Below are 18,094 nucleotides of genomic sequence, written 5' to 3'. Positions count from 1 at the left end.
TTATAAGCCTTGTCTAATGGTGATGAAATTTTTCAGCTTTTGCGTGTCTGGAAAACTCTTCATCTCTCCTTTAATTCTGGAGGAGAGCTTTGCTGGGGACAGTATTTTTGATTGGCATAATCTCTTTCAGGACTTTGTGTATTGTGCCACTACCTTCTGGCCTGCAAAATTTCTGCTGAAAAATGTTGATAATCTTTTGGGGATTCCCTTGTAATTAACAGAGTGTTTACTTTTGCTGCTTTTAAGATTCTGTCCTTGCCTTTAACTTTTACAATTATTACCTAGGTGTGGGTCTCTGGATTCTTCTCACTTAGAACTTTCTGGGCTTTCTGAATGTGGGATGTTTGTTTCTCTAGGTTAAAAAAGTTTTCAGATATTATTTTATCAGATAAGTTTTCTTCACCTTTCTCTCTTTCTGGGAACCTTATAGGACTAATATTGGTCCTATTGATGTCATCACATAAGTCCCTTAGGCTATCTTCACTCTTTTTCCACCATTTCTTTTTTTGTTTTTCTCCTCCAATTTTATGAGTACCACTGCCTTGTCTTCAAGATCACTGATCCCTTCTTTGCTTCATCTAGTCTGCTACTGAACCCCTGATTGAGTTTTTTACTTCAGATATCATATTCTTCAGTTCTGTATTTTGTTTGGCACTTTCTTATATTTGCTAGCTCTTTGGCGAAATGCACTTGATTTAGGCATTGTTTTCCTGATCTCAGTGAGCATCTTTATCACACTTATTTTGAATGCTTTATCAGGTAATCACTTATCAACATTTCATTAAAATCTTTTTCTGGAATTTTTATCATGTTCTTTCATTTGGAATGTGTTCCTCTGTTTCTTCATTTTCCTTGACTCTGTGTTAGGATTCTATGCATTAGATGAAACAACCACCTCTCCCAGTCTTGAAGGAGTGGCGACAGGTAGGAAATGAAACTTATTTTTTAACTTTGTCCTAGCTTTTGCTTGTCTCTCAAATTTTTGTGATTGTCCAAACAGCCTGCTCTGTTCATAGTGGTTCCCAGTAGTTGACGTTGTTCTAAGACCTGTCAGTGTCTCAAAGAGGAGAATCTCAGTCGGCACCTAGATGCAGGCTTATTAGAAACTGAACCCTCAGGCAACAGCTTTTAAAATGTGTAAATATACCTCTTTTAGGGGAGACTGGGAGATGGGTATTTTTGCCTGCTCTCTCTGGTCAAGCCCTAGGTGGATAGTCCATTAAGAACTGTTGGTTTGCTACCATCCTGTTGAGCCAGTGAATACAATCCCTGCTGGTCCTCAGAGCCAGGCTTATCAAAGGATGTACCCTCTGGGCAGCAGGCACATAAGCTTGGATATCAGATGTGTGCACAAGCTGCTTTGGGGAGATGCTGGCAAACTGAAGTGAGAAAGAGGGAGAACATGAAGATGGTGACTGCCTGCCTCTCCAGTATCTGGAACATGTTGCAGTCAGCCCCTAGATGTGTGTTAAATAGAAGGCTTGCCCTCTGGTGGCAGCTCTGAATAAGCCAATAGGTCTCTTTTGTGGAAAGACTGGGTATTTCAGTCTGCTGCCTCTGCAGTGGGCCCTGCCTGGGGAAGATACTGTGGTGAGTCCATGTGAACCCATTAAGAACTCTTTCTTAGTTCATTATGGCCTTGTGGGTCTCATGGACACAAGCCCTGTTGGCTTTCAGAGGTAGATGTTTTGGGGAGCTCTCTCTCAGGTAGAAATCTTAAATGTTGGGGCATGTGGGGCTTAAACCCTTCTCAGAGAGAAGCTGGGGATTGTGAGTTCCTTCCCATTGTGTGTTGATGTTTGTGTGACCCAATTATGTGTCATCAAGAATGGGGTTTATGACAAGATTGTTTCTCATCCTCTCCTACCCATTTTTTTCCTCTTTCACCAAATGTGTACAAGTCACTCTGCTGGTTTATGGATTTCTTTCAGAGAAAAGACTGTTCCATATGTAGCTGTAGATTTAGTGGGTCCATAGGAGGAGGTAAGTTCAGGAGCTTCCTGTGTCACCATGAAGTGAAACTCTTACTGTTGAGTTTTGGGAGTTGTTTATATATTCTAGACACTAGTCATTTATTGAATACGTGGTTTGAAAATATTTTCTCCAGGTCTGTCATCGGTTTTTTCAGTCTTTTCATGATTTTTCACAAAGCAGGTGTTTAAATTTTGATGAGGTCCAAGTTTTAATTTTTTTTCTCTTATATTTTAGTATCAAGTCTAAGAACTTTTTGCCTAACTGTAGATCCCAAACATTTTCTCCCACCTTTTTTTTTCTAAGAGCTTTATAGTTCTGCATTTTACATTTAAGTCCACAATCTTTTTTGAGTGAATTTTTGTATAAGGTGTGAAGTTTAGGTTAAGGTTTTTTCAGTTTCGGCTTTGTTAGTTTATCTGTTTTATTGTTTGCCTATGAATGTACAATTATCTCAGCATAATTTGTTGAAAGGTAGCTTTATACTTTGGAAAGTTTATTTTGGCTGTTGTGTGGAGGATGGATTATGCTAATGGGATAGAAATAGGGTGACCAGTTAAAAATTTGTTGTTTCACTTGTCTAGGTAATAGATGATGGTGAATTGTATCGGGGTGATAGCAGAGAAAATAAGGCAAAACAGATTCAGGGTGTTTGGAGCTGTAGAGTGAATAGCACTTGCTGATGGATTAGATGAGGCAGTGGCAAAGAAAGAGAAATCAGAGATGAGTAAGTTTTTAATGTGAGAAACTGGGTGTACTGTAATTATATTTACAAAATTAGAGGAAACTGAGGAAGAAGGTTTGAAGGTTGAGGTAGAGGGATCAAAAGTTCTGCTTTGCCCATGTTGTTTGAAACACCAATTGGACATCTGAGTGGAGATGTCAAGTAGGTTGTTGGGGTAAGGATCCTGGCATTCAAGGGCAAGATTAGGGCTGAAGTTACTAATTTGAGGAGTCATCAGCATGAATAACATTTCTTAGGGAGAAAATCTAAATAGAGAAAATAAAATCTTCCATCATTGTCTTAGATTAAGAAATTAAGTCTCCTGAAATACTCACAGGTGTAGATAACCTGAAAGTGATCAAGTTGGGTTAACTATCAATCTAACTTAGTAAATCTCTAATTCTGTTTAATTATTTATTCTGGGCATGCATCTGTGATTAAATATCTTAATATATTTTATTGTAAGAAATTACTAATTACCTAAATTAAATTATATATCTTAGTAGAATCTTGTATGTGCATTATTGCAACCAAAAATATTAGAATCCAGTAAAGCTTCTGCTTACATGATGGACACTGCACAACTCAAGGGACTGACATTCACATAGTGGTGTAGGTCAGTGGGTGCTCCTTGGATTTGTGCAGTGCCCAATCTGTATGACCACATGAGGCATGTATGAAGCAACTAGCTTTACTGATCCAAAAGCCACAAGTTAGAAACAGCAAGGAGCAGAAGAATTGACATCTTGATTTCCATTTCATTTTGTGGTTTCACAGCAAAGAAAAGAAGAGGAAATCAAACAAAAGTAACTTTAAGAGAAAATCTATCACTCTGGTTGAATTTTCTTTTACTTGAAATTCACCCTGTCCATATTCAGTTGAATAGAATGACATTTGATTGAACTGACGAGGAGAGAAAGTGACAAGATACATCCAGATTCAAGCTCTCAAATTTGGTTTATTGTTTACCGCAGCAACCCCTGAAATTAAATGAATACATACAGGAGATTCATCATAATGCTATCTGTGGAGTCCTGTTATAGGGAGACAGTGCTATTACAAAGTCCTCCCACAGTTAAACTCCCAAGATGGACTTGATATTCTGCAAAATAGCACATTGCATTTAAGTGATTCTGGAACCTTTTTTTCCCCCATTTTTTTCATTTAAATTAGAAATCTGGTAATTGGATTTTTAAAAGCTCCTTGTGAAGTAATTATCTGTAATACATTCTCAAGTATTCTTTCTTAGTAAACCTGTAAGGGACGCTGAGATATCTCATACCTTCCCTTTCACACTGCCACATGGTTCTCTTTGAAACTGGTTCCAATAATGAGTCCTTTAAAAGAGAAAATGGGCCATTTTAACTTTTTAAAACGAAATAATCACAAGACAAAAGTGGCCTAATGTTTGGCTAGAGATGAAATGAGGGCGAAATGAGTTTCACGCTATGTCATTACAATGCTACCAGAAGCAATTAAGCCAACAAAATATTTAAGCTTCTGTTAGTGTTTAGAGATGTTGGCAACATGCATCATTAGTTGTCATAATGAGATACCACAGGATTCAAAAATATCTAAAATCATCTTTGTAAAAATTAGCATAGAATAAATTAATAAAAAGCATTGAAGGTGAAAATATGACAAATCCTGGTGACTTTTTAGTAATATATTTGGAATGACTGACAATGAAATAGCAATAGATTGTTCGTGTACTCCAGAATAAACAACATTTAAATTATAACTTGAGTGTGTTTCCTAATGCCTTCAAATTAAAAAAGAAATATTTTCCATGAGAACTAACCAGCCAAGACTGACAACAGTGATTATTTTTCTGCCAGTTAGCAGCATGGAAATTATGAGGAGCCATTTAATCCCTCAGATTGTTTAGCTGTGACATTTTTGATGCATAGTACAAGAGATTTAACTATCAGCCAGAAAACAAACAAAGATTAACATGACATTTGCACTGCAAATCGCAATCATGCTCCATTTGCCAGAATCTTTCTTAACAGCTGATACTCAGCATTTCTGAGTTTAGGAACAAGTTAGTCAATCAAAAAGAAGCGAACTCAGTTACTACTAAGTGTGCCTAGGTAGTGTATATTAAATTATGCAATGATTCATTTAATAAGCAATGTTTTGGCTGCCTGCTGCATCCCAGACATTGTTGCACGATTCGAATTCTAAGAGGAAGGGACTAGGATTGCAGAAGTTAGACAGCGAACAAGTAAGCATTAAGAAGGAAAGCAGTGGGAGTGTGGAGAACAGGTATCTATGCTGGCTTGTGGGGAATCAGGGGGGACTTGGCCGAGGCACCCACTGTGAAGGAAAGTACTTATTTTTTTTCCCGTCTTTTATCATTTTACAAAAAAATAGAGGCCTTGAGAATGGATTACAGATAATTGCCTCACAATCAATTTTAAAAAGGTCTATGTAAAATGTTTTCAGTTCAAGCTACAAGATATCAACTGAAAAAATGTATAACTGAGATTAACTATTTAATACCACCTACCCTGAATTAAGTCCTTCTTGAGAGTTTCGTTGTAGGAAGACTTTGTTAAAAAATTATTTTACCAATAGTACTCTTATGATATCTCAATTTTTGTCCACTTAATTTTATGGTGGAAATGTTAATCAACAGAATTTGATAATTTAAACTTACAGATGAGAAAGAGCTGACTGGGAAAGGCTGGGGGAAGATAAAGGGAGAGTCTAGCTTCAGAGACCTTCAAAGAGGTGTTAGGATGAGCAGAGGTTGTTTTAAGAACTACATACAAGGACTTGGGTGTAACAGGATTAGCAGTACAGGCATAGGGGGCAGAAAGAAGTAGGCAGAGGCAAGAAAGTGGAATGCCATTGATGTCTGATACAGAGTATAGGTTTCATATCAGGACAGTGGGGAGCCATTGAAGAATTTAAAGTTGATGTGTATCAAAATCACATTAGGATTGAAAAGGTGATACATATAAGCAAGCAAAGTTTGTCTTGGAGGGGAGTAAAACTAGCATGAAGCCACTAGAGGTGACTGAAAACATGGCCCCAGTTCTTTATCCTTTCCTGTATCTAACCTTACAACGTGACTTTACAGCAACTTTCATTAAGAAGTGGAGTCTCTTTCTCCACCACCAGATTAGCTTTGTAACTGGCTTTAGCCATAAAAATGTAGTCAGAGTGAACCCGGACCAGTTCTGAGTATAAGCCTATCTTCACTGTCGCAGAACCTTGCCTCCTCTGCCATGAGAACAAGCCAAACTACCACTTGGAAGTAGCCCAGTTGTTTTAGCTAACATCTTAGACCATCTTATGGCCAGATACCCGCAACACATGGGAGGAAGTCCAGACAGACTCAGCACTGCCTGCCCAAACACAGATCCCCACAGATACAAGTGTGAGCCCAGCCAAGACCAGCAGAACTTTCCAGCTGACCTCTAGACTTGAGAGGGATAATTGAGGGTTACCCTTTTATGCTGCTGTGTTTGGGAGTTATATATTACACAGCAGTGGGTAATTGATACATCACTCTAACAAATCTTCCCTTGATGCCTTACAAGTAGACAGAGTAACAGGGAACTTCACTTCCAATTGAAGGTCAAATATAAACCCTTAACGTAGAATGCAAACTATGTGTAGAATTCTTTCTTCTGAAACATACTCAGGCATTACTGAGGTTCCTCATCATTAATATAGACTACCTTCATCAAAATGATAGGCTTCTTTTTGGAGCACTGTATTTTCCCTGCTCTGCATTTCCACATTTTACTTGGAGACACTTCTCTCTCTCTCTCAAGTGCTGCTGTATGCAAACACAGTGTTTTAAGGAATTTATCTGAAGATTCTTAACTCAGTTACTAAAAATTCAGTTTATTATCACTCCCAGAAGGAGTGATAGAAGGTGACACTTACATTTTATTCACTGCATCTAACATAGTTCTTGGCACATAGTAGGAACATAAAAATATTTGTCCTAATTATTACTCATCCCTAATAAAACTGTTCTCCACTTTCAATTTTATTTCAAGTCTCTCTGACCCTCCCTAGATTTACAAACATCATTCCTTTTTATTTTACTTGCCCTATGAATTTTCCTATAGCCCCATGATATACTTTTTCAATGGCATATAAACTAACTCCCTACTAGTTACTACTACAGAGGTTAAAATCCTGGCTTTACCACTTACTATTATGTGACACTGTTGCTTAAACACTCCATGCCCCACTTTTCTTATTAGAGAATGGTGATATCAATAATATAGATCTCAGATAAGGTTAAATAATACACTTAAATTGCTTAGAAAGACCTCTTGATACAGAGTAAGTTCAAGAGATGCTAGCCATTTTTTTTTACGTTGCCTATCTTCATCCAAAGTTGATCCCAACTATTCATTTTCACCCTTCCTTTGTCCAGACTGCACTGATGGAAAAGTCACGTCTCTACGAATTAAATGTCCTGTATTGTGACTTTATTGTCTTTTGAGCTCTCAGCATCTAGAAACACCAAGGTTTACTTGAAATATTTTCTACTCTCCTTGGAGATTCCAAACTGAATTTTGTCCCTTGTACACTCAGCACATGCACCCTATCTACTTAACACCTGTATATGCCATTCTTTCAGCCTAGAGGCTCCGAGCATTATTTTCCTGGGCCTCACATCTAAATTTGTCTCCAGCTTCATCCAACTTTTTTCTTTTTTTTTTTTTTACTTATCTGACAAAAGAAACATTATTCCTCTCACACTAACCCTTCTGCTTAACATTCCCAACTCCACCTGTTTCTCCTTCCTCCAGGATATTAATCCATCCCTCCCTTTATCAGTTTCTCCTTCCCTACTGCCTCCTTGCAGTATAAACCTGTAAACCTTTCTGGCCTATAAATCTTTCTGGCTTCTCCCATAAGAAAAAATATTTTCACTTAATCTTCCACTAAGGTTACTCTTTTACCTTCCTTACGGCCACTTCGCTCCAGGAAAAAAAAATGATTTAAATGTAATGTCACTACATCTTCCTCTTCTATTTATCTTTTGTACCAGCCAGCCCCAGACCCTTTCACATCATATATAATTTTATTATTTTCTACCAACCTGATTTTACACCATTGCAGAACAAATGGAACTTGGACATCTTTCACAACGAAAGAACCACCATTGAGTAAATACTATGTACAAGATAATGTGCTGAGCACTTTACATGTATTAACTCATTGAATCTTGACAACAAATCCTGTGAGGTAGATATCTTCATTTCATGAATAAGGATACTGAGACTTAGTTAATTTCTCTCTCATTTATCTATTTATGATCTTGGAGTTACTAACTTCCTAAGTCTAAGTAGCCCAGGGACAAGCTGACACTCACCCATGTGCTAATCAACTTCAATGATTGCTTTCTGACTCCTGGGCTAACCACTGACACTGCTCTGTTGAAGGTTACCAAAGAACTAAACACCACTTGCCTCTCCACTGTTCACATCCCCTTAGAATTTCTATGGGATTTGATCCTGCTTATTCCTCATACATTTTATCTTTCTTTCTATCTAGATAGAAACACCCCTACTTTCAACTTTCCTTTATATTTTCACTCCTGGGTTCTTAACACACCTCTCATCCTCTCCTCCCTCCCTTATGGTATAGATGAACATACTCTAATTTCTTCCATATTAAGAAAAATACACTCTTTCAATTCTGCCTCCCCTGCATAACCACTACCCTACGTTTCCTTTTTATTCCCCTGTGAAATAGAAGTCTACATGTACTATTTTCCACTTTCACATCTCATTCACTCTCCAACCCACTGAAATCTCAGCTCTACAATAAGCACTTCACTAAAACTGCTCTTTCCAAGACCAACATTCTCTACTTCCAAATCCAATAAAGCCTGTTCAGTTCTTATCGAACATGACCTTTCTGAATATTTCCTTGGCACTGTAAACTCATTAGGCTTAAAAAATGAACTCATTGTCTCCACCTGCCACTCAACTTGCTTTTCCTTCAGAGTTTTCTAATATTTAACTAAATCTCAATTATCCCATTTTAGTAGGCTCAGGGCTTTGAGTTCTCTTCCACATCTCCCTTATACTCATCCAATCATCCCACCCAACTTCTCATTTCTACCTTGGCAAAACCCTTCATTAGTGGTTCTTAACCCAGAATGCACATTAAATCACCCAAGGAGATTTTAAAAAAATACTTGTTCCCAGACTCTAATCCTAAACCAATTAAGAGAATCTCAGAGAGTAGAGTTGGGTGTGGGTCATTTTTAGATCTTCAAGTAATTTAAATGACAACCAGGATTGGTATCTATTTTTTTCACATTCTCTTCAGTGCGATAGTCCAAGCTCAGGCCCTCATTAACTTTCCCTGGATTATGTTAGTCCCCTCTAACTTCTCTTCAAGCACACAGTCTCTCTTCTTTAAGACGTTCCATCACATTTTTGTGAAAGCTGTGAAACAAAACTTTGTAGTGCCCTGCTCACATACCTTCTAAAGTTCAATCACTTTGTATAACAGATAAAACCTTCCAGAAAAATGTCTGACATAGTGCATAACATTTATTAATTTGAAATATAATGAAGATTTTTAAAAAATCAAAACAAATATGAAACACTTATGTCTTCTGTGTACCTACTTTTCATTGATTAGCAGAATGCCCTGCAAATGTAGGGCATTAAAAAAAAATCCATTGAATAGATTTTAAAGGCCATTTTAAAGGCTAAACTTCAGCTAACGTTTGATCTCACCAAATATGCATGTGCCTAATAGGAATAAGTCAATTACATGCCAGATAATTGTGAGGTCTACACTACCTTTTAGTATCACACAGTGCAATGAATAAAATCTGCTACCTCTACTCTTTTTTCAAAGTATTCTATATATAAAACAAAAGAGAAGGAAAGGAAGGAAGGGAAAGATGGAAGGAAATGAGGGTAAGGAAGAAAGGAAGAAAACAAGAAAGGAAAGGAAGGCAGGTATGAAGGCAGAAAGGCAGAGACAAACCCTTACCTTAAAAAAATAGTAATGCTCTACTATGAGTTCTCTATGTGGGTAAGGGGAACAGGAGGGAACAGACATCCAATATATGTCTCCCCAACTTTTCAGCTTCTCTGTGTCTTCCATCATTCTAATTCTCTCCACTTAAGTGGGTCAATATGAGAAAGGGCTCCATGATGAAAAATACTACTTGATATTTTTGCATATGTTGCTCTTTCAGATGGATATATGATCATGCATTGAGAAAATGATCAACATTTTAAAAAGATCATGTCCCACTTAATCATCGTGCTATTAGCCATTGTGTATTATCAAAAGTCACAACCTACTTGTATAGCATTGTGTAGTAGCACAGTCCTTGCTGAGGGAAATAAAGAACAGGACCAAACTCCCTTTTTATTTCAACCATAGATGCAGATTCTCAGACCTCTTCCTACCCATTAAGGCCAATTCCAAATTTGAAATCTTATATGGTACTGTCTGATGTTAAAACTGGAAGTTTCCATTGTGTTAAGGCAACAAGAATGTATAAAAATAAAATAAAGCTATAGGATGTTATTCCATAAATAGAGAACTTCAAAAGTCATCACAAATCAGCCACTCATTGACCCATAGACTCTCATGATCTATTCTATGTTATGACATACTGAAGTAGGTGTTTACCAAATTAATTAAAAAGAATAAGATCGTATACACACACACATAAACACACCCACAGTGCATGTGAAACCAGTGAAATCTGAATAAGGTCTGTATTTGAGTGGATAGTGTTATACCAGTGTCAATTTCTTGGTTTGGTAAGATGTTATCACTGGGCGATAATGGGGAAAAGGATACACAGAAGTCCTCTGAGCTATTTTCATAACATTGGAAATCTTAAATTACTTCGAAATAAAAGCTAGTTAAAGTAATTTTTAAAGGCTAAATCATAGCCATATTTTATGTTTTAATTAACATTTCCATATATGGTTGACCTTTGAACAACGCTGGGGTCAGGAGAGCTAACCCTACATGCAGTCGAAAATCTGCGTATAACTTATAGTCCATCTTCCCTCTATGCGGTTCCTCCATACCCAAGGTTCTGCATCCCTGGAACCAACCTCAGATTGTGTAGTACTGTAGTACTTAATGTTGAAAACAATCCATGTATAAGTAGACCTGTGCAGTTCAAACCTATGTTGTTCAAGGGCCAACTGTATAATGAATTTCAAAGGATAAACAGTCATTATTTTCAACAATTTTTATAATAAAGATTTTTGTATATTGCTAGCAAAATTTTGCCAGTTTTGCTCACAGTCAAGATGTGAGCGAGTGGCACAAGTGTAGATATATCTATTTCAATTGTTTCTTAGCAAAGAAGCAAGTCAAATATTGGAACCTTGTGTAAATGGCAAGATTTGCCGTGGATTTTTATAAAAAGAAGATTGAAGAATTTATGTCAGCTTCCCCATAAACTCAGAGGTTTTCCTAGATAGTAACTGAAGTGCTTTTAAGATAAAACACTGGAAAACAGATTCTCTGAATGTAACTCATGAAAAAGAGTCCATTTTATATTCCAATTTTATTCGCCTTTTCTGAAGAGTCACAACATTAATCTACTGGGGATAATCTAGTTAATATATTTGAAATTCCATTTATTTTTTTCTATTGATATGCATGTATTACGCTTGACTATAATACAGAATTTCCAGTGTTGTTTTAAGGGACATAGTTTAAAAAATGAGAGGCATGATCTATAATTTCAAACCTAGGACAAATTCATAATTTCCAAAATAATATAGTTTTCCACTTTGTTCCAAAGAAATTAATGATATTATTACTGATGCAGAAACTCCAGCACAACTGTTACTCCTTTCTTTATGAGTTGAGACAGTCTTGAACCATTGCAAAAATTCACTCAGAGCCATCTAGTTGTATATGCATAATTAAAATGGAAGGAGAAAGTCATTCCATTCCATGGACTTACGGTGCAGTATAGTTTACTTTAGTTCAATATCAAAAGCATACTTTACAAATTTAATGCTTAACAAATTTTACACTTTTAGTCGTTCTGCCGAGAAAAGATTCTGGGTAATGCCTTGGTGTTTGAAAATTGTTACCAATTTAGCCTGGAGAGCTTTGGTCTGTATGTCAGCCTCCATCATGGAAATCAACATATACCTGATTGGCCATGTCAGTGAGTTTTAAAAAACAAAAGATGTCCACACCTTCTCTAACATAATGGAACTTCTAATAAGACAATTTCTGAAGTAGCTTCCTATTAGTCTAAGATGAGTAAAACATAGAAGCTCCTCCCCCTTTACATTCTTTCAAACTATACCTTTATACAATATCCAGAACGGCTATGCAATTTCCATTCTTCTCTCCCTCCGCATCACAAATGAAACAAAGCAGATGTAGTATAAAATTATACATTCTGCGAGTAACTTAGAAAAACAAGTACATACATGTTTAAGGCCTTGAAATATTTATAAGATTTTCCTGTAGAACTGAAAACCACAAATGTTAAAAGTACTACGAAAACGTGGACAAAGACTGACTAAAGAAATTGTTTGAACGGGACAACTGTAAGCAAATATTTATAAAATTTAGACCAAGGAGAAGAACAATTTATTCTACCAACAGACTGAATAAACAAATAGATAGGCATTCAAACAGTCATTGGGATAGAGCAAGAGACAGCCTTTTTAAAATGAGATAGAAAGGACAGTTTAAAAAAATACTAGAAGAAATCTAAGTGAATAACTTTCAAGCTAAGAGATCAAAACCCACGTGCATCCTTGGCAAGTTTTTGAAACTGAAGGTTACCTAAATACTTGACTGCTCACTGCTAATTTCTGTGAAGGGAAAAAGTAAAGATAAAAATGAAAGAAAAAGCCCACTTTAAAAAAAAAAAACTGAAAGGGAGAGTACTCTAGAGGTACCAAACAGGAGTATATAATGAAAATGGTAATTCAGTTCTAACTACTACCTATTTTACTGACAGAGAGCTGCAGCAGTGTGTTAGCCTTGGGGAAACATGTCAGCTTGTCTATACATTCTTATATGATTGATGTATTCAGATAACTTTACTTGCCAACAATAATTATTATCAATGGATATATATTTCCATTCCTTCAACAAAAGCAACTTTAAGATGTTAAAACATGTAGGCTTTCAGAGCTTCAAGATTAGGATACAAATAAATTGTCTCAGTCTACACCATGCCAGAGGAGAATTTCGCAAAGGAAAAGTCACTGAAGCCATGTGCAGTCCTAGCCACTGAACACAGGACTCAGGAAGAGGTCCATGACAGAAGGCCAGTGCACTTGGGAGACTTTCAGAAACAAGAAAAGCAGTCACATTTGCAGCCAAGAGCACAAAAGGTAAGTGTCTCTGACACCATCCGGCAACGCCAACTCTTCAGACAGTAACTTCAAATCCTTTTTGCAAGTGCAATTATACAAGTTGAACACAGTTCAAATCTGATGAAATCTTCATGATATAGAAGTTCATGTCGGACTTTTAAAAAGTCTTGATTCCAAGAAGAAGCTGATTACAAGCCATGAAATCCCCTGGAAATAATAGACTCCAGAGTGCCTCTTGTGAGCTGTATAAAAATTTTCCTTCAAGATCACCTCATGAGTTATGTTTCTATGCTGATGTTCAATGTAATCAGCCTTGAGGATCACTTGATTTATCCTTTGTTAATGGGTTACCTGCAAAAGAAGAAGAAAATAGAATCATTTCATAACAGCCAGCATCTTAAAACTCTACACAATTAAGTATTAGAAATGAATATGTAACTCAAAATGCTGTATCAAATAAATTATGGAATTTTAAAGGACTACCATATTTAGGTATTTATAACTTATTAAAATAATTATTTTCTCTATTATTTCATAATATTTTTAGAGCCCCTTGAACTATTATCCAAATGACTCCAACGGTGACCAGGAAGATCTTAACTGGTGATCTTTGCCCTTTCAGATCTGAAGAATGATTCTGGAATCCCTGTTCTTTCAACAGGCTTGGTGGACATAATAACCCAGAGATCATACACATCATGCCAGGAGTCAGTGAAGAAAGGCCTTTGGCCTCAGGAATACAATCAGACCCCATCTTCAAGAAAGCCCTTGAGATTTGGTTCCATAAAATCCATTCTTGAAGTAGTTTAAAAGTTGAGTGCTTATTGACTCAACTGTATTTCAGAAAATTAGCCATTCATAAGGCAAAATAAACCCTATTATTTTGAGAGAAAAACAATTAATGATAGTACAATCCTTTACCAAATTTTAAAGGTGCCCAAATTTCTCATGAAATTGATTACAGCAGTATTATTAATGCTATTATACATTACCGAGGCAGATTCACACTGGATTTTTACACCTACTCAAGTCCAGAGAATGCTTGTATGCAGGAAAAAGGAATAATAGCTAGCTAGCTAGAATACCCGATACATACACAGATATCTCTATATGCATATGGAAGGAAGATGATATATAGAGAGAGATTTCTGCTGTGTCAATGAATTTCTAGTTATGCTCTTAATATCACAGTACTTAGAGTTGCCTAACAGTTCTTTTGCAGCAATGGTGAGTAACAAAAAGAGAGTTTTTAAAAATTATTGTGGATACTTTGGTTTTATTTCATTAAATGACATAGTTACTTGTCTTTTCATGAAACATTTGCCAAAAGACTGGGTTTTGTTTGTGTGGTTTATTGTTGTTCGGTCAACTATGAAAAATAGGAACATTAAACAAAACAAGAAAGGCAGCTCTAGACTTTGCTCTGCCGTAGCTGGTCTCCACAGGAAGGTGTAAAATTCAAACAGGTAGGTTCTGCGTGGAGGCAGCCTTCATATCTGTGTCTCGTTGGTCAGCTACCCCTCCCAAAGAAGGAACTTCTGTCTGTGTATCTGTAGCTGCTTATACCCGTGCACAGAGAAACTATGGAAGGAATGGACCTGTGGGTGGGAAGATACAGATGTGAAGGGTCTGCTGGCCTCTAGAGATTCTGGGAGCGGGGGGTATCTTTGATAGGGAAGCTATTTCATTATCAATTTGTCTGCCATTCAATGGTCATTTTATACAAGTTGTGAGAATGGCTCCCAGCCTGGGAGTCAGTGTAAGAAGAAGGTGGGGAGGAAATGTGAAGAGTGCTATGGACATGATGTTACAGGTTGCTGATGCAGATGGCTGGTCACTGTGAAAAACACAGAAATGTTATTTTTGTGATACACTTTATTGACAAACATTGATTTAATACAATCTGATTTCCACTGGCTGAGAAAATTCACCTGCCTTTTCTGAAAACTCTCTTAGTAGGAATCATTATGAAACATAATATGGGGACCAGTGCTTGAAATGACAGGAAAAAAAGAGGAAGAGAACGACTGGTTTAGCCTCAGGAGAGGTTCAACACAGGCAACTGGAGGGGCACACTGCCATGACTCCAGGAAAGCAAGTGACACGTCCTCTTGAGCCACTGCAAGCCCAGGTTCCAAGTAATCTCTTGGTGGGTATGGCGGACACATTCTTACATCTTCATTCCAAGGTAAGTATTTCATCCTGCTGGTTTATATAAAGCTGAGGAGTGATTCTCTCAACCATTTATATATTTAAAGCTTTATTTTCACATAATTTTAAAAATAAACATCAAATTGACAGTATAATACCAAAGGTTTATATATCTGTAATAAATTTTTCTTCCATGTCAGTAGAGGAAACATATAAGTATACACAAACACATAACTATACAATCCATATGCCCCAGAATATCATAAATACACATTTTTATCATGCTGTTTCTATCAGCTAAAATAATTGCTAGAAAACCAAACTTTAAACATGATTTAAAGAAGTGATCATCTAAATAAGCATAATGAAAGCTTTTCCTTATTCTCCAATTTCATGCACTATTTCCTAGTTTCCTAGTTTATTAATCCTAAAAAATCCACATTTTATGAGATGAAGGGTAACAGACAACTTGTTTTCAGTATGATTTTTGTAAATCATTTGATCTTGATCAGAGGACTGTTGTGGTTCAGCACATAGAGCTCTGGATTTAGGTCAGTGTGGCAATAATACTAATCACACTGGCTGTGTCATACAACCTCTGGGCCCTACAGCTTCCCATGTGTAAAATGGGGATAATCTTGTTAGCCTCACAGCGTTGCTATGAGGATCGAATTACTATACTTATGAAAACCTAGCTTTGTCAACTATGAAGTACTATAAAAATGAACGTTTTAGAGTTGGGATCAGTTTTTTTCAATGCATAAATGTTTAACAAGAAAACCACTAAAAGTAGAATGAGAGGATCCCACTAACAGACATTCACTCTCAAGTTAGAGGACTACACTTAAGGAACTCAAACAAAGGCTAAGTCATAATTTGCCCTTTTCAACGAAGTATAAATATATCAGTGCTCTCCCTGACAACTTCCAGATTTGTACCAAATGAAATGGCAAAGCCAAAGATTTAAAAACATGTAGATGATTCTGAATACAGGAACATTGTCACCAATTTTCATCACCTAATATGAAAGGTCCAAATAACACTTTAAAATTATTGTCTAAAATTCAATACAAAAAAACGCTTTTATGATTTATATGCGCATTAAGTCCAAGTGAATCATGTTTAAATTATGACATGCTAATGGAGGAAAAAGGATTGCCATTTTACCCTTTATAGATGATAAACTGGAACTTCCTGATATGAAAGAGTTGCTTAAACAATACTTACACAATCCAACATTTAAAAATTTTGCTGTCATTTAAAAGTAAGCTTTTAGTACATCAAATTAAGCACTGCCTTATTTTTTAGAACTTAAATATTACTCTCTTTTCACTCAAGCCCACCTTTTGGAAGAGGCCAACTAGTAAAAGTTTTACCTTCAAAGGAGGCTTTTCAGCAAGTTTTCAGTGACTAAAAGCAGGAGGTTGCAATAGAATCACTTTTACCGGATAGGAAATAGCATTTGCTACCATGAATTCGCTGTCTTCTGGTTCTGAGGGCAATAGATGTAAAATACTGCATGAGGGAGAGAAATGGTCCTACAATCATTACGGTTATGCCTTGAGCTTCATACACTATAATCACTATCTCAGTAAATTTGCCTTTCCAAAGGCAGTATTTTACACAGCTGTTCTTTTTCATGCAGATTTTATTTGTGTGTGCTGCACACCAGCCAATTCGGTAAGTGAAACTACCTGGCTGCTGAACACATGCAATAATAAATTATTATTACTATTATTATCAATATTATTTCTAGTCACAAGCACAAAGCTATCTTGGTAATGAGCCACCAGGTTGAAGAAGCTAATCTGGTAACATTAAATAAAAAGCACTGATTCTTTAAGATGAGAGCATCCATTTATTTCTTCCAGTCCAACAAATCTACTACAGGGCTCTGATTAGATTTCTCAATAATTTATGCTAAAATCATGTCTTTTTACATCTGTTCACCGATTTAAATTGTGAAACTAAAACCAGGTAAATGGCATATAAGATGCTATATTTAAAATGAAGTGAAGTCAACTATTTTAATACTGCCTGTCTTCATTTTGTATTTTGACCATTATGTTATATGCTCTGCCCATCTTCAAGGTAAGATAAATTAGAAAGGCTAAAAAAGGTAAAAAATTACAGAATCCATTCTGTCCCCAAGTGCAAAAGATGCTTTTATAAAGTTCTTAAAATCATTATATTCATGGAGCCTATAGTTCTTTTTCCCTGTTCAAATCATGCTGACTAGGTTACCAGTGGGAGTCAACACACTCTGGTAAGAGGCATAATGACAAATAGTGTGGGCTCTGCAGACAGGCTGCCTGGGTTCAAATCTCTGCCTTATCACTTTCTAACACTGTGAGGTTGATAAATTATTTAAACTCCCTGAGCCTTAGTCTCCCCATGTGAAATATAAAAATGGTATTATCAGCCCTCATATGTTTGCTATTGTGATTAAATCAGATAATCCCTGCAAAGTGTCTGTCCAGGCAAATGCTTTTTAAATATTAACAGGTGGTAGCAGTAGTAATTCCCAAATAAGACACAAAAGGTGATGCATAGGATACCTGTGGGAGGGGGCATTATTACTTCTTGTTTCTCTATAAACATTGATTTAATTAGTAAATTTGCTGTGTCTTACAGTAACTAAATTTGTAATTATTCATTTCATATGCTGTTAATCAAAGTCATATATCAAGGTGGAAGCACTATTGTTTTAGCTGGCTTTGGGAGAGAGACTGTCTTTTCAGACAAGGTGATAGAGAGTATGTAATGGTTAAAAAGGTTATACTTTGAAGCCAGGCTGTCTAGGTTCAGTGCTTAGTTCTGCTGATAACTCAGCATGTGACCTTGAGTAAAACAGCTATAATATTAGTACCTAAATCATAGGGTTGTATGAGCTGAGGAGAAAATAAGTTAATTGGTCAAA

General features: G+C 36.4%; 1 protein-coding gene across 1 annotated transcript in view; it reads right to left on the bottom strand.

Annotated features, from left to right (window-relative positions):
- Positions 1-11,219: 11,219 nt before the first annotated feature.
- Positions 11,220-18,094, bottom strand: part of TAFA2 (TAFA chemokine like family member 2) — a 546,641-nt gene continuing 539,766 nt past the window's right edge. The window contains exon 6 of the mRNA XM_032647107.1: positions 11,220-13,374. Coding sequence (XP_032502998.1) covers positions 13,363-13,374 — 12 coding nt within the window. The 3' untranslated portion in view covers positions 11,220-13,362. The remainder of the gene's footprint in view (positions 13,375-18,094) is intronic.

This window comes from Phocoena sinus, chromosome 10 (assembly GCF_008692025.1).
Source record: "Phocoena sinus isolate mPhoSin1 chromosome 10, mPhoSin1.pri, whole genome shotgun sequence".
In the NCBI taxonomy this organism is placed as follows: Eukaryota; Metazoa; Chordata; class Mammalia; order Artiodactyla; family Phocoenidae; genus Phocoena; species Phocoena sinus.
Note: the sequence above shows the minus strand (reverse complement) of the source record. Positions and strands in the feature narration are given on the sequence as shown.